This window comes from Camelina sativa, chromosome 5 (assembly GCF_000633955.1).
Source record: "Camelina sativa cultivar DH55 chromosome 5, Cs, whole genome shotgun sequence".
Taxonomy (NCBI): Eukaryota; Viridiplantae; Streptophyta; class Magnoliopsida; order Brassicales; family Brassicaceae; genus Camelina; species Camelina sativa.
In genome coordinates, this window is record NC_025689.1 from 30,370,565 (window position 1) to 30,393,209 (window position 22,645).

A 22,645-nucleotide genomic window follows, 5' to 3' on the forward strand; every position below is an offset into this window, starting at 1 on the left:
TCTTTATAGAATTAACAAACATTATTTCTTCTTCACAATATACAGCATCAGCATGATACCACCTATTGGCTCAATAACGGCGGTACAACTTACAACGATATGAGATATTTTACGTACCAATTAATCATCATTTATGTTTGGTATCCGAATAATTTTATATTTTATAATATTATAATATATATGTATATATAATATGTACAAATTGTATAATCTTTGAAAATAAGGATAAGCTGAATAAGATATATATTAAAAGAATGTTTTTAACATTGAATTTAGAATTTCAGATTAATTATCCCTAGTGTGCATGTTGACTATTATTTTTATCTTTTATGTGGTTTCAAACGAATCATACATTATATTTTGAAATTATTAAAAATAGAGCAATACAATTTACTGTTTCTTTATAACAAATCGAATATTTATTACAAATAGTACTTTTAACAATATAATATATATATATATATATATCATTTGTCTTACCAACAACATAAGCTATGCTGAAAAATTTATTGTTTGGATGTCATCTTCGAAATAATTTCTTTCTTTTTCATTTAAAGTAATGAAAATGAAATGTGTGTTCTNATCTTCATAACGATACAAATCTGAAATATATATATATATATATATATATATATATATATATTTTGCTGAAAAAAAAAAGGAAAAAAAAAATAATTGTGGGATCGTAATGCTTGAAATTTAATGTTTCTCACTAACGCTTACTTACATGATTTTCTTAATGTTCGATTAAGCCCAATGATTGACTCAGGCCCAATAAGAACCCGAGAGAGTTTTCCAAATTTATACTTGGTCAATTCAATTAAACCAACTCAGTCGAACCGGACCGGTTATTTAGATCATGGACTCGCTCTTGTCGTCTTCTTCATCTGCAAAATCCCACACACATCAATTTTCATATTCATCTCCGATGTAAATCTCATCCCACACACAACAATGGTCTCCTTCATTTCGAAATGAAATTTCAATAGCTGCTTCTGTGCTTAAAACGAGGTAAACCTCTTCTATTTCAGCAACATGTTCAATACATACACAAGCTCACTCCAATGGCCGATTCGAAGTAGAAATCACCAAGATTACTGCTCTTTGCTCCCTGAGAGATCTGAAAGTTACCGATTCTTACAATCTTCATCGTCGAGGAGATGTTGCTGTGTTAGTTCTCGCTCATCACGTTGCTGCTGCTGTGCAACACCATGTTCTTCTTCTTCATATGTTAAGCCTAAGGTATCGATAAACCCTGGATTTGTGATTTATGGGATTAGGCAATCTACGCTTATTCAGTGGCCTTCGTTTCAAAGGAGGTTGCTTGTTTGTGGGAATAGACTCGTGGGTTGTGAGGTTTATGCTTCTTGTGATGGTAGACGAAGAAAAAATCGGAGCTTTAGGCTTAGGGGTTTGGAAGAATCTAATGAATGTTGTGAAGATGATGATGTAGAAGCTATGATTTCGTTTTTAAGTGAGGAGTTGATAGATGAGGAGAGGAAGTGGAACTTAGTTAGTAGAGTTGAAGAGAGTAAGAAAGTGGGAAATGTCAAAAAGGTTAGAGATAGTTATGGTGATGGGAGAGTTACTCGGAAAAACAAGCAGGAAAGGTTAGAGAGACCTGAGGGGTTTGGTAGGAGAAATGAGATTAAGGAAGATGTGAAGTTAGATGGAAGAGATGATTGTGAACATTGTGGGAGTAGAAAGAAAAGTTCTCAGCTGGAGAGTGAGTCTCGGCGTGGTTCTAATAAATTGGTTAGTGGTGAATCCATTGGGAAAAGTAAGAGGAGGAATGAAGAAAGAGAAGTTCGACCAGTAAGGACAAAGAGTTCGAGTTGTTCATCGTATTATTCCCTTGCTTCTTCTGCTGAGTTTGAGAGTGATACTGAAGATCAGGAGGAGGATGAGGCAATTCATCGAGAAAACGTGAGAAGTTCAGGAAAGAAAGTTGTTGAATTAAAATCTAGGAAGGAATCCTCTCAGATGCATTCGAGGAGAAAGAAAGATGAGAGCTCTGATAGAGTGGGTTCAAGCTATCAGGCAGTGATTTTGAACCAAAGGAGAGGTAAGAAGTTTAGTCAAACTAGTAATAGAGCGTCTGAATCGACGGGAAATTATGAAGAAGATACAGAGATTCATGAGATCCATGTCAACGATGCAGAGACCAATTCCCAAACTCAAAAGCTCTTTGGTGAAAGAGAGGACTACAGAGTTCACTCAATTCTTAATGACTCTGGAAGCGAAAACATTGAGAGTTCTCAACAGCTACTGAAGGAGAGATCTGAGGCTCGTTATAGCAGTGAGGAAAGAGTATCTGAAATGCGGAGAAGAACCAAATATAGAGAGTCCCAGGAGGAAGATATAAATGTGCTCCAAAATTTTCCAGAGGCGAGAAATAATCAGCAACCTCTAGTGGAAGGAAGGTTATCTAAGCAAACTGACATGAGAAGAACTACTGAACGCTTTTCTGAAAGTTCAAAAATTCATGACATACACATCAGAAATACATATGTCTCGCAAAGTGAAGAACAGATTAGAAACCAAGAGGTTCATGCTGGCTTGGTTTCTGGTTTGCAATCAGAAAGGAAGCAGCAAGATGATCATAATGAACATAATCCCTTGCAAAGGACGCAATCTGACAGAACTTCTGTTTCTGTGTCTCATACTAGTGATACAGTTAGGTATACAGAAATTAAGAGAAAATCTGAGAAGAGGTTAATTGGTCAAGAAAGTACTACGAATTTGCAGTCGGACAGCAACGCTGAAAAAAGCGGTGCTTGGAAAGACTCTAGGCGGGATCATGCTAACTCGACAAAAGAAGATGAAATGGCCTTATGGGATCTAAGTTCTCAGGAAAAGCTAGCTGAAGATGCCTCAAGTTCACAATCATCTTTGACTTTGGTCGGGCGAAATAAAATGCATCTGGTAGATCTGGTTTCAGCGGAGATGCAAGGATCTCAAACAACACTGATACCTCCTTCTTCTCAGTTGGTAAGCAGAGGCTCAGGGAATAGTTATGGAACTGGTGGAGTTTCAATTCAAGAAATTTCTCATGAAACTTCAGAAAGTGGTGATCCCACAGTCTTTGATTACCCAATAGCAGGAGCTCTTGCTACTAGTCAATCTGCTGGAGAACCGATGAGAGTTACAACACACGAAGGTGCTCTGGGTTCCGCACATCGGTTAGAACAGTCATCAGAGAAGTTTGTTGGGGAGTTTTTGAAAAAGGCCAAGCATGAAGTATCATATCCGGAGACTGGGGAGCAAAGAGTTGAAAGCAATCAGTTGAAGAGGCGGGACTCAAGGCGATCATCTGGTTCAGGAGCAAAGGGACCATCAGATGAATTATGGGTCACAGATTCTACTCAGGGAACCCCTCAACCAGGAGCCACGGAAGGCAATGCAGCAGAGGGAAATGCTACTTTCAAAAGAAATGGTAGGTCCTTGTGGAATGTTATCGCCGATATTGCTCGGCTTCGGTGGGGCTCCCGAGCTGGAAACTCTGACTCGAGTGCAAAACCTGCCGGAAAGAATTCACCCAATGAGTCAGTTAGCAGTGCAACATGGTTTTCTGGACGTGAGCATGAAGGAAGCAGTGATGATAACAAAGGGGATAGAGTTTTGCCTCAAGAAGCTCATTCCCTACATCAGTTGGTGGTTGGTCAAACTTCTCCTAGAGGCCAATTTGAATCTTCTGGCACTACAAAACTGAAGCAGCAATCTGGACGGCATGAAGATGTAGTATTGCCACCATCTTCCACAATATTAGAAGGTGGCACTGCATCCAATCACATGGCTTCCACATCTGGTGATCAAATTGTTCGCGTTGATGAAGAAGAAGGCAGAAACTTTGAGTTCCGTCTTTCCGAAACTGCTTCAACAGGGGTGCCAAAGAAACTGCCTAGTCGAAACCTGATAAGATCTCCTGCTATCAAGGAACCATCAGAATCTAGTCCAACCAAGGTAACTAGCGATCAAAATGTTACTGTGGGAGAAGGAAGACGCTACCAGGCTCGTATTCCTGAAATGGATGCAAGTCAAAAGCCGTTGCCATTTGCTGGTCGAAACCTAAGGTCTCCTGTTGTAAAGGAACCTTCAGAATCCCGTCCCAGCATGGTATCTGGCAGTAGCAGCTTAAGCGAGCAGGTGGAACAACAACAACCTCTGAGTGCGAAATCCCAGGAAGAAACAGGTTCCATACCGGCAGACTCTTCGTTCACACAAAAGAAACTTCAGAGGAACAAACAGGTTATGAGGGATAGTTTTGAGGAGTGGGAAGAAGCATACAGAGTAGAAGCTGAAAGGCGAACAATTGATGAAATATTCATGAGGGAAGCGTTAGTAGAAGCTAAGAAGGCTGCTGATACATGGGAGGTACCTGTTGGGGCTGTGCTTGTGCATGATGGGAAAATCATTGCTCGGGGTTCTAACCTGTAAGTTTAGTTTTCGTCAAACCTTTTTTCACTCTTATATTCTCCAGCTGGATTCACCTAACCATAGTTTTGTGTTTCAGAGTAGAGGAGCTTCGGGATTCAACCGCCCATGCAGAAATGATTTGCATTCGAGAGGGTTCCAAAGTACTTCGTTCATGGAGGCTCGCAGTAATCTTCTCTCTCACTCTGAAACAGCTTCCTCATGGTCAAATATAAATTCCTGTTAAATTGCAATAGCAGAACTAGTATATGAGCATAACAACAAATATTAGTTATGGCGTGCTGATGCTTAATTTTTGGGGTCAAAATAGTCAGTGTTTGATTATGTGTATTGATAGATGTGGTAGTGAAACTATATACACTATAACTTGCTTATTCTTCCAACAGGATACAACGCTCTATGTAACACTAGAACCGTGCCCAATGTGTGCGGGAGCAATACTTCAGGCAAGGGTCAACACTCTTGTGTGGGGTGCTCCCAATAAGCTTCTCGGAGCAGATGGCAGCTGGATCAGGTATCAATAACTTCTGAAACTGAAAACGTTGTTCTGAACATTGCAGAGTCTCTGCAAAATCATTGAACAAATTATGGTTTCAGGCTGTTCCCTGGAGGTGAAGAAAATGGATCAGAGAATTCAGAAAAGCCGCCTCCCCCAGTTCATCCATTCCATCCTAAGATGACAATCCGGCGCGGAGTCCTCGAATCAGAATGTGCTCAGACAATGCAGCAGTTTTTCCAGCTGAGGAGAAAGAAGAAAGACAAGAACCCAGATCCACCCGCTCCTACCGAACATCATCATCATCTTCATCCTTCCAAACTCCTCAACAAGATGCATCAAGTCTTACCCTTTTTCTGTCTGTAGAAGCTTACCTACCTCCAATGCCTCGGTGTTCATTTCTGTATGTACAAGTTTTGCGTCTGATGTGTTCAAAATTGTATATTTTGTGTCAATGAAACGTTGTCATTTGTTAAAATCTGAAGACTAGGTTGGTTCATTGTACCCATTGATTGTAACGTTATGCACAATTTTTATATGAGCTCATGATGTTTTGTCTTCAAAGTTTTTATAACCAAACCTCTCTTGATAGTGATCTCGACTCCTTACCAATTTTATAGGTCCAAGGGAAGCATCGGTCCCATTTAGTTGATGATTAACACGTTTTATTAAAAATGCTAATTATTATTGGGGACAGTTATATGATAAGTACGTATTAATGGCACGAAATTAGAAGCAACGTAGCATTCTGATGAAGACTTGATCTCTTAAATCACCTAACTCATCGTTGCACCAAACTTTATCATTTACTTTAAGAAATCTCAACATCCCACAGTTGTTTATATGCACGATAACTTAGGCAATTGTTTCCTGCAACTTCCTTCTCAACACAATGGATTCAAATGCAATTATTTGGTCACTTCTTTTAGCTTCTGCTCTCCTCTCTCCCGTTAATGTCAATGCACAAGGACCTGCTGCATCACCGGCAACATCTACGCCTGCAACACCCGCTGCTACTCCTCCAACCACAGCTGCTACGCCTCCAACCACGACTACTCCGGCTCCAACTACCACTGCTCCGCCTCCAACTACCACTGCTCCACCCGTTCCAGCTACTAAGCCACCAGCATCCCCGGTTACACCACCGCCAGCAGTTACTCCAACTTCATCACCGGCTCCAAAAGTTGCACCAGTAAGCAGCCCCACAACTCCGCCACCACAGCCACCCCAAAGCCCACCCGTTTCAGCTCCATCCATCTCACCACCACCTGTGTCACCACCTCCAGCTCCGGCTTCTCCCCCACCGGCACCAGCTTCACCACCACCAGCACCAGCATCTCCACCTCCAGCACCAGCTTCACCACCACCTGCACCAGCTTCATCACCTCCAGCACAAGCGCCTACACCAATAAGTTTACCACCAGCACCAGCTCCTGCCAAGCACAAGAGAAAGCACAAACACAAAAGGCATCACCATGCCCCAGCTCCAGCACCAACTCCCCCGAGCCCTCCATCTCCTCCAGTTGTAACAGATTCCCAAGACACAGCTCCAGCACCATCGCCAGACACGGTAACAAATTTCATACTGAACAACAATCTTGAAAGAACAACAATTTCATACTATGATTGTAACTTTCTTTAAATTCTGGTTTACAGAATGGAGGAACTGCATTGAATCAGCTAGAAGGAAGAGTAGGAATGTGGGTCAATACCGCACTGGGAATTCTCTGTCTACTGGCTATGACAGCTTAAACTTTCTATCTCTCATGATATAACAAATGTATCAACCCGAGCAGCTACATTTTTCCCCATGTATACCAACACATTGATTCAAAAATAATATATTCTTTTGTATTCTTTGTGGAAAAATAGCTTCTAGTTCTTATATCATGCCTAAACGAACATATCTGAGAAAAGGAACAAAAAAATTAATTCAACATTCGAAGTAGCGTATCAAACTTCATCAGTACCCAAATCCTTGGAGGTTTCACGGAAGTCGTACTCAACAATGGCACCAAGATTGTCAACCAGTTTATGATACTGAAGACATCCTGCACACTGCAAAAGGAAATAATAAAAGCAATTAATCAAACCAAAGCATCTCTCTTGGACAATTAAGCAAACATGTGGTGTGCACAAACTGGGAAGCAGAATCAAAGACACACCTGAACAAAGACAAGGCCACGTTCATAAGCATGTCTATTGATAAGCCGCTTAGTTCTTTCTCCACATGAATTGCAAGTAAACTCCAATTGCAAACTTCTTCTCGGTAGTTTAGTATCCACAGAAGCAACCTGACCCTGCATAACAACAAGAACCAAAGCTTCAGCGAGAAAGACATGGACACAAACATCATTAAAAGACCCAATTTGATTATTACCTCTACGGAATCATTTGATTCCTCTTCTGGTTTTAACTTAGAATCATCAGTAAGAGACGCAAAAATAGAGAATGATCGATTCCTTTGCTTGGGTGCTGCTACTACCTCTGTCACACGAGCAGCTCTCGACCTGTAGAAACAGTAAAAGGATGAGTCTTTCGGAGATATACGAGAGGGGAATACAAAATGAGATCAGACCCATGAAAGGAAACGTGATGAAGAAGAAGAGAATCAAAGCTTTGGGACCTGTGTAGAGTCGTCGATATAGGGTTTTGCTGCTTGAACAACGGAAGAGACGGCTTGTAGAAAGAAGCTGAGAACCGTACACTGATTGGCTTTGTGTTACCACTTACCGGAGAATAGATTGGAGCCAAAACCGGTGACCAACGGGCGGTAGTATTCGCCATGTTCTCCGTCTGTTCTGTTCTGTTCTCACTCTGTTCTGTTGGACCCCAACTTAAACTAGTAAAAGTGGTAGCTTTACCACGGAAACATCTCTACCGTTGATTTCAACGTCTCAGATACAGTCACGTGTATAATAATAATTAAAAAAATTCTTATAGTTCACAATTTTGTAGATGAACTAATTTCCAAATAATTTTGAAGTCTATTTGGTAAATTAGTAAACCCAAGTAGAAATCAGATACCTATGTGTAATTTTTTTGATATATAAGATTTTTTAGGGGTGGGTATTTCGGTTTAAGTTCAGGTCCGGTTTAGGTCCAGTTTGGTTTATTGGGTTTTGGTAAAATTCTAACCAAATTCAACCGAAATTAGTTTGGTTTGGTTTGTGTTCGGGTCGGTTTATGTTTGGTTTGGTTTTAGTTTGGTTCGGTTTTAATTTGGTTTAAAAATCAATTAATGTAACAAAATAAAATTTATTATGGTTTTATAATAGTTAGTTAATCAAATAAATTAGAAAAGATAGAAAAATAAAATTAATTCCTGATATTAAATATAGTTAAATCTATGTTTATATTTAGTTAATTTTATTAGAAAAGTTAAAATAAAGTAATATAACAACCAAATGCAAATGGTAATAGATAAGATCACATATTTATAATTTTAATAATATTATTAATTAATTTAAAAAACACATTGGGTTATTAGACCGAACCATTTGGGTTGAGAAGAAACATAACCGAATGGTTGGAGTGTAGGATTGAGTTTGGTTTGGGTTTGTTTGAGTTCGGGTCGGTTCGATTTAAATGCCCACCCTATGGATTTTTTTTTGTTGAGTTTTTTTTGTTATATACTGTCATTATCATGTCTACTAAACTACTAATGACTCAAATTAATAAAATGGAATATCAAAAATACCAAAGCTGTAAATCCAAAATTTTAAATCTTAGTCTCTATTTAATAATTTAGACTCTTGTATAAAAATACAACATGACAAGAAAAAAGAAAAAAAAAAGCAGTTTGTAGCATTATTTTTTTTTGGTTAAGAAATTAAGATAGAACTCTTTATTTCTTGTTTTTTGTTTTTTTTTTGCCTACAATTACATGGTGATGCACAATGAGAAAACAGAGGGGGAGTAAGATTGTTTAGTTACACTAATTTTTGGACAAGAATAATAATAATAGTTTGAAGATTCTTGATCGTTGATCACAAAATATGGTTGATCAAGAAAGAACAAATCCTTCTCTTCCCCTTCTTCTCATATTGTTCTGACAAAGTTAACAATGATGATCGATCAGATCAGATCAGAGGTCAGTCTTCTTCGTCGACTTCTCTAAAAGGAAGCGGCACTGTCTTTACAGCTCTAAACTTGCCTGCATTATTTAGATGCTCATTCTCCAATCTGCATATGTTTTGGTTTTTGTCCACACAAGCATCAGTATATATTTCCTGAATCTGATTCCAATAAAAGATCCTTAAAAATGGAGATTAATTTTTACCGGTAAAAGTTCCATTGTCCTCTCCTAATGACTTCAAGAGCAGCCAAGAACAATCCTGTTACTCTGTAATCTACATGCTCAAAACTTGAGTGCAAAACTGTTTGTAACCATGCCAACCTCAGCACAAGATTTAGAACCTACAAAAGAATCAGAGACAATCGCAAAGCATAAGTATGAGAAAGCAAATCAAAATTGTTCTCACTAGTTTTGTTTTCTTTCTTCATATATATTGTTAAGACTTATGTGTGCATTTGGGTGATAAAGGTTTGGATCTGTACCATAGAGAAGTAGTAAATGGATTTTTGGCGAAGCATGAGTTGGTTCCTAAGCCAAGGGTTGTTGGAGTTGTGTTGAAGTAAACCCCAATCTTTTACAAAGTCCCAATACAATTGGTAAACTGTAGCTATACTTGACATAGCCACTACAAGGCAGAGCCAACCGATGCTCCTCTCTTTCTCGTAAGCCACTTTGGTTCCAGCGGCTAACATCGCTGACACGTACTTCCCTAGGTTCACTAGGTGGCTCGTTTCACCTTCATCAAACCACCTTCTTGCACACTGTGAATCAGAATACTTTTTGTCAGTATTTTCTCCTAACTTGGGAGAGAAGGAAACAAACTTGTGTAAGAAGCAATGATGTTTAGGATAATATACCTGCATTGCTCTCCAGTAGTATGGTAGGAAGGAAACTGCATAGGCGAGATCTCTGTAGTATTTGACTCTCATACAGTACCCATAGTCCTGTGTTGCGTAGCTACCAGTTATATAGTAGCAGGCTATGTATTCTAGGTTCCTTAACATCGGTACCTGCGAGATATTAAATCCATTGTCAAAGACCATATTTTTCTTAACTCTGTTTCTGTCTACTGAAATGTGATTTAAGGTATTACCTGGCTACAAAGTTGATCAGCCATGAAGAAATCGAGCATCACGACTTTGTAAAGAGGCGAAAAAACTATGTTTCTAATGACTGATATAAGCCGGTAACGACTCGATTTGTAGAAAATGTTCAAGGGACAAATCAGTATTAACAAGAAGGCCTGCAAAAAGAAAATAGTAAACAAATTTAGGTTACAAATTTACAAAAGAAAAAAAAAACATGATGAGAGTGACTAGTGGTTGTTAATTACCAGTAATAGAAGGCCAGGGATCACTTGAACTTGTCGAAAGGAGTGACCTTTCGCAAGAAGTGATAGATGAACAAACATAACACCGACTATGGCAGACATTGACGCGGTACATATCAAGAAAACATCTCTGTACTTGAGCTCATTTTGGGACCCAAGTTCGAAGATGAAACTATAGTTTATCCTCGCTTTTCGCCAAAAAAATATGTTGCAACCGTATAAGAATAAGTGTAGAAACAAGAGTCCAAACATGCTGCATCAAAGAAGATAAACTAGCATTAGCTTCCATTGACTAAATTATTTCTTCTATTAATCATAAGGTTTTATAAGCTTTTTTATTTAGATCACTCGCCTAAGCACAGGATATGCAGTTTCCATGTAGAAAGTGTTCTCAGAGTGTTGTCTATACATTCCAGTTAGATGAGCCACAATGATGTAGCCAGCAAGAAGCGCAACAAAGCAACCAGTGAAAAGACCTGAATATAGAGATCAAACAAAGATAGATTTTTATTATAAATCTCCAAAAGATTCTTTAGCAGACAAGATAATGATATGCAACAGAGAGTATAACACAACATGACGCTCTTAGTTGTCCACCGAGAACTCAAAGACTAAAAGGTTACATTGTGGAATCCTAATGTGTATGGGTCCAAAGCCTTTTTTATTTTGTTAGTCTGAAAAAGATTTTGTGTTTGGCAAGTGCAAAATAAAAATGTCACAACATCTAAACAGGTAAATATTTTTTAAAAAGTAAAAAGCAAAAAAACAAATCTCACCAATGAAGAAGGTGACAGAGTGAGACTCTTTACGGTGGTGCGGTTTCAGATATTTCATCGCCTTTCTACGATTTTCTCCAGCGAAGTGCTTGATGAACCATCCCTCAACTTCGTCAGATAGATTTATCACCTGTTATGTCCCAAGATTATGACAAGCTATGTTGGTTAACTTTTTTTTTCTTCATATTATTACAAAACCAAAATAATAAAGTGACAAGACAATAGTGTAGGTTTCGATTTTCCGCTTAAGCTAACTTTTACAACAAAGGAGACAGTAGATTTTTTTGAGTTACCTTGTCTGAACTGTTGAAATAAGAACTTTCCACAACTTTGAGATAGATTGGAAGGATTTGTTTTCCAGTTACCTAAAACATAAAAGTATTAGTCACTTAGTCTCAATTAAAATAAAAGAAAAAAAGAGTTGAAAGAATCATGTTTGGAATTAAGGGTTACCTTATCGAACTTTTTGAGAATGTTCATGAAGGCTAACATGTTCAAGTTTCTGTAAGTTTTGAGATAGTTTAGCCCTTTGAAGAGTTCTGTTAAAGCTCCTTTTATCATCTTCTCGGCGTGGCTTAGTTTCTTCTTGCTGATTTGCAGCTTATTTCCTCCATCTGGTCCGTATTTTTTCGATGAAGACTGGTTTATCAAGTAACTGATGGCTGAGAATGTACGAGAGGGATTGGTCAATGGAATCTTTATCTTGACATTCTTCCCTTGGCAGCTGAAAACCCGACCAGAACCCGTTGTCAGCTTCGAGTCCTCGTTGTTGATTTTGATCGGTTCTTCTGATCTTGGAGACTCCAATGCTTCTGGTCCATTATCCTCTGATTCCTCTAAGCAAGATTCCTCAACTTGCATTTGTTCTGTTCTGTTTCTAACAGAGTCTTCCTCTGTATCCAAAACAGAGCAAATTATAGTTAACTAGTGAATTTTAAGATTAAATAAACTTAAAAGAGCTTTTGTTTTTGTGTATATTTAAAGGTCTACTTTATTAAAAAATGCAGGTCTTTTAAAATATTATCTTCTTATTACCGCAAGAGATGGTGCATGATATGGAATCGTCTTCTTTTGATTCTTGAGTAGACTCTCCATTGGCGTGCTTTTGTTTGAAAGCTTCTTTGAGCTCAATGAGTATCTCCATTTGCTTCTTCAGACACTCTCCTCTTTCCAAGAACTCTTTCTCCTTTGTTTTGTAGAACTGATTCACTTTGTTAAGCTGGGTGTCTAGACACGCGAAGAACTCTTTTGCAGCATCAGTATCATCAGCAATCTTCTCCAGCAGTTCCGTCTCATACACGTCATTGTTACTTCCAGAAGAAGCAAGCTTCTTATGAACCTATTTCAGAAAGCATCAAAGTCATTAACACAACGAACCCATGAATGGTTGATAAATAAATGTCACAAAGGTTAATATTAGTACATGGATGGTACTAGATCGTTCTCGCTCCTTGTTACCGAAAAGGGAAAGCTTTCCTAAAGAGGACTTAATGGTTTTAATGAGAGAAGTTTCTGTGTGCTTCTTCTCAACTCCATTGTTTAACACATGGATTTTCTTGAGGTCTTTCTTCAGCTGGGAGTAATCGACGAAGGCGTCTTTCCATTCCGGAACGAGCTGCCCCTCAAATTGTTTTGTAAACTTCACCATAGCTTCTTCTCTTTTAAGTCCGTAAACTCAAAAGAACAATTGAAGAAGAGAGTGTTTGTTTTGTGAGTATAGGCCAAGAGAGGAAGCTGAGATTTGTTTTATAGTGACCAAAGAAAGGAAAAAAAAAAAAAAAGAAGAATATATTTGACCGGCTTGCTTGCTTCTACTGATGATGCCTCACAAAGCACATTCTCAAATATCCTTCTTGAAACCCAACTTCATGTACTAATTTTATCCTATGCTTCTTCCACTTGTGCTTTTTAGGGAGGTAAATCTTGTCTCGAGTGGGACCCTCTGATTCTCACCGGAATATATTCACTGATCCTCCTTCGGCCGCCGAGCTTCATATGCCTCTCTCACCACTCAGAATGTTTCATCCAAGAGTGAAGCTTGTACAATGAACTATATGAACCAAAGAGGGTAGTTTAGGTATTGCCAAGGGGAGACCAGAAATAGTAAGTAGATTGTAATTTGGTTAATATTTTTGTGTGGAAAAAAATGGACCAAGGAAATTAGGTGCCTAGAGTCACAAAAGGTATACACGGATTGGACCAGCTCGATTTCCACTACATCTTTCCGGAGGATAATGAAAATTTTGAAAACATAGAAATCTTAAAGAATCAAATAAAAGAAGAAAAGAGCTACCAATCAAAAATTTGATAGAATAGTTTCATATTACAATTGCAGATGCTGCCAAACCATGTTATAGCAGTCAGGTAGTGTTGGTTATAGCCAATCAGAACATTGATTAATGTTCTTTAAAATCTTCTTCCAGAAATACAATAACAAATACAATGCAATCATTTTGATAACAAGCTTTTCCTTTTTGTCTAGTGCTAGATTTTTAGTGGCGACGATATGTCACAGCATTAATTAAGGAAAATAGAATTGTATTTGTATCAGTAGATTTTAAATAACATCTCAAACTTGGTAATGTTTTTGGGTGAAACAACTATAGTATAGAATTAGGTGAGCAAATAAGTATCCCTGGTATATTAATAACGAAACACTTTCACAAAAAAGCTGAGGTGTCGCGCTCACAGAGCTCCTGTACTTCTTTTAATAAATCGTCTACTTCTCATTACTATTTACATAAATATATTGAAATATTATGAGCCAATGTTTTTTCCTATTAGTATTTAAAAATAAAATATTTAATCAACTATTAAATCTAAAAATATATTTCATTACCATCTCGACCAATTTTCTCGACACTCGACAGAATGTCTCGACCACTTTTCTCGACCATCTCGACAGATTGTCTCGACGGCGCCGAAACGCTACTTGTTGTGGGAACCGCACCCTGGTGGTCCGGTCGAGGGACGGAAGCTGCAGCTTCCCGACCAGTCCTCCTGGACGCGACTCCGCCCACGGCCGAGGTTCGCTTAGGCTTTGCAACCCTTGCGTCCCACAGCACGCGTTGTGTTGGCCCGGACAAGGCCGAGTATCGTTTGCAACTTGCCATGTTTTCCTGAAAACCGTATATATCACTTTAATAAAATAATTCATCGAAAATAAATCATTAAAGCAATATATAAAGATAGTCGGGAAAATAATTATAACCGTTTTCAAAATATAGGATTTTACAAAGAACACGTAAAACCCTATCCGGTACCCTAATGTTTGCTCCGGCTCTAAACTCGCTTAGGCTTCCCTGCAAGACCAAAATATTATCATGAGTAATCTAAGATTACTCAGTGAGCCTGGGTACCCCTTTCTCCTAAACATGATACTAACTTCCCAACCCAACTACCCCGGCAAGCAAAGAAAACAAGCTAGCAAGTAATCAAAGCAACGCAACAAAAGCCATAGCGGAAGCAATTTAAACCATACACAAGCGAGAAAAGTTAGATCCAACGACTTGACTCGATGATCTAGACATCGCTATACCCAACACAAGACGACTAAAGAACACTTAGACTCTTGTACCAATCGCAACTTTCTAAGATGACTAGAATAAACAAGGGATACTTGAACTATCCTAACTCTTAGACAACAAACGCATGTAAAGACGAATAGACTCAGACAAGGAATACTTGAATGCTCTAACTCTTTACACCTAGGGCCCTTCGATAATCTGTTCTGTTCCGTACCATCTCCCATGCCGAGACCACAAAGGTCACCAGCATGAACCCACCTTTAGCTACATCTTCATGTAGCGGTTACGCTGGTAGCTAGCCAGCCGTAACAGTGTCCCCGCGTGAGTGGTCGTCGGGAACTCACGCGTGACACACGCTTATGGAACCAGAATTATCGACACACTACACTAGCTAAGACTCAAGAAACAAATTCAAGAGACTAGCTAAAATAAAACACCACCACAATTCGAGCTTTGATTAACCAAGCACGCATGCGAGAAATCAAGCAAGAAAAGTACATGCGTTAATCACACAAGAAGCGAGAAAAATAAATCTAGCAACTTAGGATTATTTTATACGCATGCAAGCAATCAAGCAAGAACAACCAACATGGAATAATCAACAAGAAGCAAGAAAATAAATCAAGCAACTTAAGATTATTCTACATGCATACAACAATATCATCAACTTAAGCAAGTTAATGCAACAAGTTCTAATACGCATGCAACCGTTCATGATTTAACTCCCTTTTAAATCCTCAAGTACAAATTATGCATGCAAAGCCAAATGATTTAATTCCTTTAAATCCCTTTAAGTTCATTTAACATGCAATAACCTCATCCGATTTTATGCAATAAAAATTGCAAATAAACTTTACCAAGTTTAAATCATGCATGCAACCCTTTTTAAGCAATCAAAATTTCTAACTACTTCAACTCTCAAATCGCATGCAACCTATTCAATTTAAACATTTAAATCTTTAAGGTTCATTTAAGCATGTCCTAACCTTGATTAAAATTATGCAATATATTGCAAAATACTTAATCATTTAATCATGCATGAAACCGGTTTTCAACAAGAATAAATTCAAGTAAAACTAGGTTCGATCATGCATGCGACTAAACCCAAATTTTATGCAAGCCAAAATTGCTTAAACTGCAACCAAATTCACTTGAAGTCTTGCATGGTGATTCCTAGCTCAAATTCGATGTAATCTTTAACATGATTCTAGCGTGAATCTTACCAAGTTTATGCATGCAACAATTTAACTGATTCTACCAAGAATCTAGTCTACATGCAACAAATAATTACCGCAGAACTCACCTTGATGTGATCGATGATGATTGGACTTCACGGCACCGCGGATCATACAATTCCTTCGCACTTGACAGCTTCTCGATCAGCTTCACCGCAGATCCTCGACTCCCTCGACAATCTCTGTCGACACAAGCAGCACCTCGCTTGATCTCCTTCGACGATCTCCCTCAACTCTCTCGGCAATCTCTCTCTCGACAAACTCTCTCTCTCTCTCTCGACACTCTCTCTCTAGATTTAGAGAGAGAAGCAAGCTTTTCTTTTGAGTGGAATGAGAGAAATGAGAGAAATTTCTCAAATGAAGCCACTAAGCCCCTATTTATAGGCTCGACTTCTCTTCCTCTTCCCTTAGTGGAATTGGACAAATGGCAAAAGTTTGGCTGCATGTGGCGTGTGCATTACACCGCCCAATCTCCTCGCGCCATTCTTCTTAAACCACAAAAATTATTTGTGCATGCCTTGCATGTAAGGTGATTGGTCAGTTCATTGGGAAAATATATTTTCCGCAATTTTTCGACCAGCTCCGTCCTCCTTGTCCCACGCCTTCGACAATCCTCGAATTTTCTCGATATCGCTCGGATGCAACTATCGGCACTCTCGACAATTCTCGACCATCGTCGATAATCCTTCGACCAGTTCCGGACAATTCTCTCGATGCTTCGGATGCTATTGGCTCTGTCGACCAATAACCGGACAATGTTCTCGATGCCTCGGACATCGTTGGTTCTCTCAGCGTTTCTCGGACATTTTTGATTCCTTCGATTCTCTCGATGGATTTCCTCGACCAATTTTCTCGACACTCGACAGAATGTCTCGACCACTTTTCTCGACCATCTCGACAGATTGTCTCGACCACTTTTCTCGACCATCGAGACAATCATATATGATCTATTTCACCATGTTTTCTTGTAGTGAAATAAAATATTCACCATGTAGGAAATCACCATCACCAGGTTATATAACCTATTTACTTATTAAAAATAAATTACATTTCACAAACAAGAAATAAAATTATTCATTTATTTACCACTTATCATTTTTCTCATTGCATTTTTGAACTTAGGATTAGTTTAAATTAAATTAGTTAGTCTAAAAAATATTATTTTATTTATTTAATGGTATAGTGATATAGATAATAATATGAAATGTAAAATATGGGAATTTGATTTTTAGAAACACAAAAAACATCAAAACTTTCTACATCACTTAAAAATTCTTTTCTAAGTTCAAATATTTCACGGGTAAAACATATTTTACAGAAAATAAACACAATTTTGAATAAACGAAAAAAATTTTACTTACAGATTTTGTTTAATACAAACAAATCTTAAATCTCAAATAATAATTTTATTCATAATATTTTATTTAAATCAATTTATCCCGCACATAGAGCGGATCGGTTACCTAGTATTATGAGAATTAGTTGAGCCAATTTTGTATGTTGTATAGTAAAATTATAAGTAATATTTTCAATAAATCCGCTCAACTAGTTCTACAGTTATAGAATTAGATAACAAATATTATGAGACTTAATTGTACATATATATGAGCTAATACAAATATTTTGAGACTTGTGTACAACTAATTAAGGGAACAAACACTTCAATTTAATATTTCTTTCTTTTCCATTTTTTCATGACACATTGTAAAATATATATATTTTTTAAAAGTTGGGCTTAGATGCCATATTTTGATGGAATAATCCTACATAGTTTTGTCTTGCTGATCTTAGTAAAAAAATTTCATGAAATATTTTCTGCCTGATATTTTAGGGAAGAAAATTTTTCAAAGCACAGGATGCTCAAGAAGCTTTATGCACGCGGTTGAAGTACGTTTTGAGGGCAGCCATTCGGATGGATGGCATTGAATGTGCATACACTATATATTCTATTCCATGTACTACTAATATATTTTGTAGATAAGGAAGATAAATTTTTTTGAATAATGTATGCTATAGGCCTAGAAGATGTCCCGGATAATGAACTTAATATATACTTCACTACTAATGCCTCTTTACCTTTCGCTTAATTGGTTACTTGTTTTATAAGAGAAACGAAGGGGTCAATAAAAGGAAAATACATACGAAGCCAACATATGGCGGCCTTCCAATTACGGAAAGTCCATATTTCATGGAGCTTATTAGCTTCTTCTTCTTTTGCACAAGAAAATAAGAAAAAAAAAAGCTTCTTCTTCTTTTCCTTTCTTTTTTCTAATGAAAAAGGTAACATTTAGTTTAATATTGACAAAATAAAAATAATTTACGTAACTAAATATGTCAATTGGTCAAGTATTGTCTTGCTCGAGTTCAAAACTAGTCCCGGAAAATAATTAGTTTATTATACATATGTTCACCATTCTTTTTTCAATGGATTGATGATTTCTTTTATTAACTGTTGTAAAATTGAATTATTTATAATGTGTCAGAAATCATTTTTATTTTTATTATTTTCATAATCTATTACATTATTTTTAAATTATAATTTTTGGCCCTTATATGTATCGGATTGGCACTGTCAGATTGGTTTAGTATAGTGATCTAAAACAATTTCTAATTTAGTTTTGAAAATGTTGCCTAAAATGTCTTTCCCATTTCCTTAACATGGCAGGTTGGGGACCAGAATTAAAAAAAACTCTAATTGAGATGAAAACAAATATTTCCAAGAGAAAGTAAGGAACACAAAACATTAAAAATAAAAGAACAAGAATTCGTAGGTTAATAAAACAAATTTGAAATGGTTTAATACGATAATATGTATTTAAAAACCAATGAGACAAGAAGTAGATGATGGTCTGAATCGAACCGCATTTATTTGTGTCTATGTGCTTATCATAGCTATCTACCACTTCGGAGACATCGGTTCCACATTTTTGTTCAGCTTCACATATATACATATATTTTTATTGGCAACAAATATTATACTTTAATTTCCTTTTTTTTAACTTTACATATTACATAACTCTTATTTAAATTAAAATATATTCTCTTTTCAGTTTTTATTTTTATTTTTATTTAAATTAAATTTATGTGAAAGTTGGTCCACTGTTTCTTCTCAAAAACTTTCCTTTAAAGCAGGCGGTAAATGATCAAAAGATATATGAAGATTGGACACTCAAAAGATATACCTTTTGCGATTCTACCATTCGACTGAAAACACTAAATTACACCTTAATTTTGCAATGACTATGAATCATCCCAAATTTCCCGTTGTCATAATTCAAACCATAGCTACAATCTGTATGGCTATTTTGCAACTGACTGACTATTTTGAAACTCAAAAAATATCATAAACTAAATTTATGAGAATATTTACGACGACATCATTTGGTTAAACTGCGATGGATATAAGACTATCGTGATCGCTAAATATTTGCAACAGAAACACAGTCGTGAACAAACTATGCAATAATTTCATAATTGTAATCGAAATTAAATTTGTCAAATATAGATGAAAAATTAACGATTTACTCCAAAAATTTGTAGTGATAAAAATTATATTAGCAACTAGCTTGTGAGATTGGGTGGCAGTAAACCTGTCACAAACTAATATATATAGAGACAAAAACCACACAGAAGAGAAAAACACGACTGATCGATACTAAATGTATCTTCTTCATTTTTTTGGTAAATTACTAAATGTATCTTTGTCTTTAGTCCTTAGTTGTTACATTGACCGTTTGAGCGCTCAATACTATTGTTTGGATATGCGACCACGATACCACTTTGTAACCACACTTTTCCATGGGTTTCATGTGTTTTGCGGCATACTCCGATCTATGGGTCCTCCGTTTTGTCCAATGATCCATTCACTATTCCAGAATAAATCATAAGAGTTTATGATTTGGCCTACAGATCACTAGCAAAGAGATATTTTGTCTCAGTTTTTCTCATTCTCATAAAAGAATAATCCAACAAATTTTTAGGTTTTGTCGAAAAGGAGATGGATATATCTAGTAGTGGTGGCAAATTAATGAATCTAGGAGATAGAACAGTAGGTTAATCAAATCAGAAAATTCTAAATCATGTGAGAGACTACAGCTAAACCTAATAAAATCCATTTTGTAGGAATAAGATACCATCCTTTAGTAGTACACTCTCTTTGATGTCGTAAGAAAAATATAGGGCCGAACTCTAGACTATATATGGGGAATATACCCGTACGTCGAGCCTCTCTCTATATAATGTTATATGCTCCTTGATCTTCTATTTTGTTGATGAGATATTAACCATCAAAGTTAAATATGAAAGAAAGGTACTGTAATTACCATATATATACACTATAATTAATGAATATGTATAAATATATATATATATATATATATATATGTTTGTAAATTATTTGTTAACAATTTATATAATCTTTACCTTTAAAAATATTCAGAATTTCAATTAAAGTCAAATGTCGTAATTAAGTAAGATGTATAGCCAACTCATATCCACATCGAAGATCTATATATGGTCATTTGTTTTTTGGTTTTGAATGTTAAGAAATATGGTCATGTTTGTTCAAGTTATAGATTGATCAACCAGCTATTAGTTTATGAACTAAAAGGTTGTTGTAGTCACTGCAATAATTTTAATGTATGGAAGAAAATATTTGGGAGTCCGAATCAACGTAGCTAATATTTTGATATAACTAATGTATTTTAACCAAAAAGGCGTAAGGCATATGCCCTTTGCACGGTAATTTATCGAAGTCTACTTAAAGTATATATAATATATATATACTTATTTAGGTAGCCACCTTCACGAAAGTACGTGTATGTCGCAGAGTCCTTTATTTAACTTTTGTCAACGTGGATGTATACACTGCTAGATTGAATTGTTTATATTTTAAAAGAGTAACAACGATGGCTAACTTACTTAGTATATGTGGAAGCATATGCTTCAATTTAGGCAGCGATGGATTAATGAATTAGTCTCAATTTGCATGTGTCTTGATTCGAATTCTTACATGCCTATGTGTTTAGAATCAAATTATCTTCGAATCGTTGAGAAGAGAATATATGTGTATACACACACACGATCCTCCCAGAGAAAAAGGTTATTTTGGAGGTATTTTACGATTGTGATGTATTTCTACTTGAACTAATTCCATGTGTTTGGACATTGTTCAAGATACTATTCATTATGTCATGCATGTATATATATATATATATTCTTTTTTAATTGAAAATACATATATTGTCCATGAAGTCTTCATATGTTTTGCCTGCCAATTTTTCGTATATATATTTAATAATATGCAACATAATTATAGTTGAATTGTATATAATGGAAGCTGCATCGCTATTGTGTGATCTTACCTAGAGAAAGATGTTGTCAATTTAATATTGCAATTGAAAGTTTGATATTATTCTCTTGATGAAGCATCCCTCCTAATTTACCATTCTTAGAGATTTAGAACTAAGAATTTTCTTTTGATATGGGGTGGATTTGTATAATATTTTAATGCATGTGAATCTTAATTAGTTGCACGTCTATTTCAAATAAATCGGAAAAGAAGTATATCCATATACATTATTACACTTAGCCTTTCATCAAAGCAACACTTGGTTCAGCTAAAATTGATCTAAAGAATCTCTCTAGTACTTTATATATTTCTCAACTGTTATTTAAAAGAAATTCCACATAGTATATATATATACTACAATTTTATTAAATTATGTAGTATAGAGTATATATATAATGTAAAAATGTGAGTATATGCGGAACTTAAAATAAATTTTCGGGTGCAAATGGTTGCACAATTGAAAAGGTTGGAGGAGTTGAAAAAAATTATTCAATCAATTTTCACCATTGAATAGAAGAGATTGAAGAAGTCGTTGAAAAAAATTATTCAACCATCCAACTTAAAAAATTAGAAAAAATAAATTAATTCTACAGCAAAATGTTCAACTTGTTCAACCCAATTTTGTTCAACTCACTTTATAATTTTTAAGCAACCATTTACAGCGTAAGCATATTGATAGTTTTTTTTTTTTTTTCTATTTTTTGGACAAATGTATGATAACAAATTAATTTTATGAAAACTGTTTTGTCAATTTAGGAGGAAAAAAATATGGATCATGTCTTTCTCCGAAATCCGAATGTTCTTGATTATAAATACATGTGAATCTAAATTGCTAAAGGACAAGAAGAAGAATCAGTTAATAGTTTTTTAAACAAAAAAACTCAAACATTTTGTAACGAAATGGATCCGGAATATGAATATATACTTTTTCATCTTATCTTGTATAATTTATTTGGTTTAGAATACTATGTGAAGATTATGCCTTATCTTTTTAGTATAATGCCGAGGATAATTCTGTTTGTAAAACCTTTTTGTACATCTAATTTCATTCATATATATGTTTTTCTCATCAAATTATACTATTTACATTATAAATACATTCGTTTTGCTTCTAGTCACGTACATCATACATTGAAGACACCACCCTTTACAACTACATATTATGTCACAGATTAAATAGCTAACATGTAGTCGTAAAATAAGTCTTCAACGCATAGAAACGTATGTTTAGCTTTAAATTCATCGTAAAATGCAGTGGCTTTGTGATGATACTTAAGATAGAAGTGCATGCGGCTAGACATCTTTTTATCAATATATATATATATACTAGAAGTCATTCCGTGCTACGCACAGATTTAGCTTACATTGTTTTTGAATTTTAGTAATTTGGATATTATAGTTCTTTTATTTGTTTACTCA

General features: G+C 36.0%; 4 protein-coding genes across 4 annotated transcripts; 2 read left to right on the forward strand and 2 right to left on the reverse strand.

The window, feature by feature from the left end:
- On the forward strand, nt 878-5,494 carry LOC104787924 (tRNA(adenine(34)) deaminase, chloroplastic-like). Its single transcript, XM_010513584.2, has 4 exons — nt 878-4,433; nt 4,514-4,601; nt 4,821-4,948; nt 5,032-5,494. Exons 1-4 carry the CDS (start codon nt 1,036-1,038, stop codon nt 5,294-5,296), a joined length of 3,879 nt encoding a protein of 1,292 aa, XP_010511886.1. The 5' UTR covers nt 878-1,035; the 3' UTR covers nt 5,297-5,494.
- On the forward strand, nt 5,756-6,784 carry LOC104787926 (lysine-rich arabinogalactan protein 19-like). Its single transcript, XM_010513587.2, has 2 exons — nt 5,756-6,500; nt 6,587-6,784. Exons 1-2 carry the CDS (start codon nt 5,823-5,825, stop codon nt 6,680-6,682), a joined length of 774 nt encoding a protein of 257 aa, XP_010511889.1. The 5' UTR covers nt 5,756-5,822; the 3' UTR covers nt 6,683-6,784.
- LOC104787925 lies at nt 6,624-7,742 on the reverse strand. Its single transcript, XM_010513585.2, has 4 exons — nt 7,557-7,742; nt 7,311-7,440; nt 7,096-7,230; nt 6,624-6,988 (listed from the first exon to the last, which is right to left on the reverse strand). The coding sequence occupies exons 1-4, from the start codon at nt 7,715-7,717 to the stop codon at nt 6,884-6,886; spliced, it is 531 nt and encodes a 176-aa protein (XP_010511887.1). The 5' UTR covers nt 7,718-7,742; the 3' UTR covers nt 6,624-6,883.
- LOC104787927 (phosphate transporter PHO1 homolog 1) lies at nt 8,887-12,881 on the reverse strand. The gene is made up of 12 exons (XM_010513588.2): nt 12,538-12,881; nt 12,150-12,453; nt 11,568-12,007; nt 11,408-11,479; nt 11,115-11,244; nt 10,691-10,814; nt 10,342-10,591; nt 10,102-10,251; nt 9,866-10,018; nt 9,491-9,769; nt 9,213-9,349; nt 8,887-9,115 (listed from the first exon to the last, which is right to left on the reverse strand). Exons 1-12 carry the CDS (start codon nt 12,760-12,762, stop codon nt 9,025-9,027), a joined length of 2,355 nt encoding a protein of 784 aa, XP_010511890.1. The 5' UTR covers nt 12,763-12,881; the 3' UTR covers nt 8,887-9,024.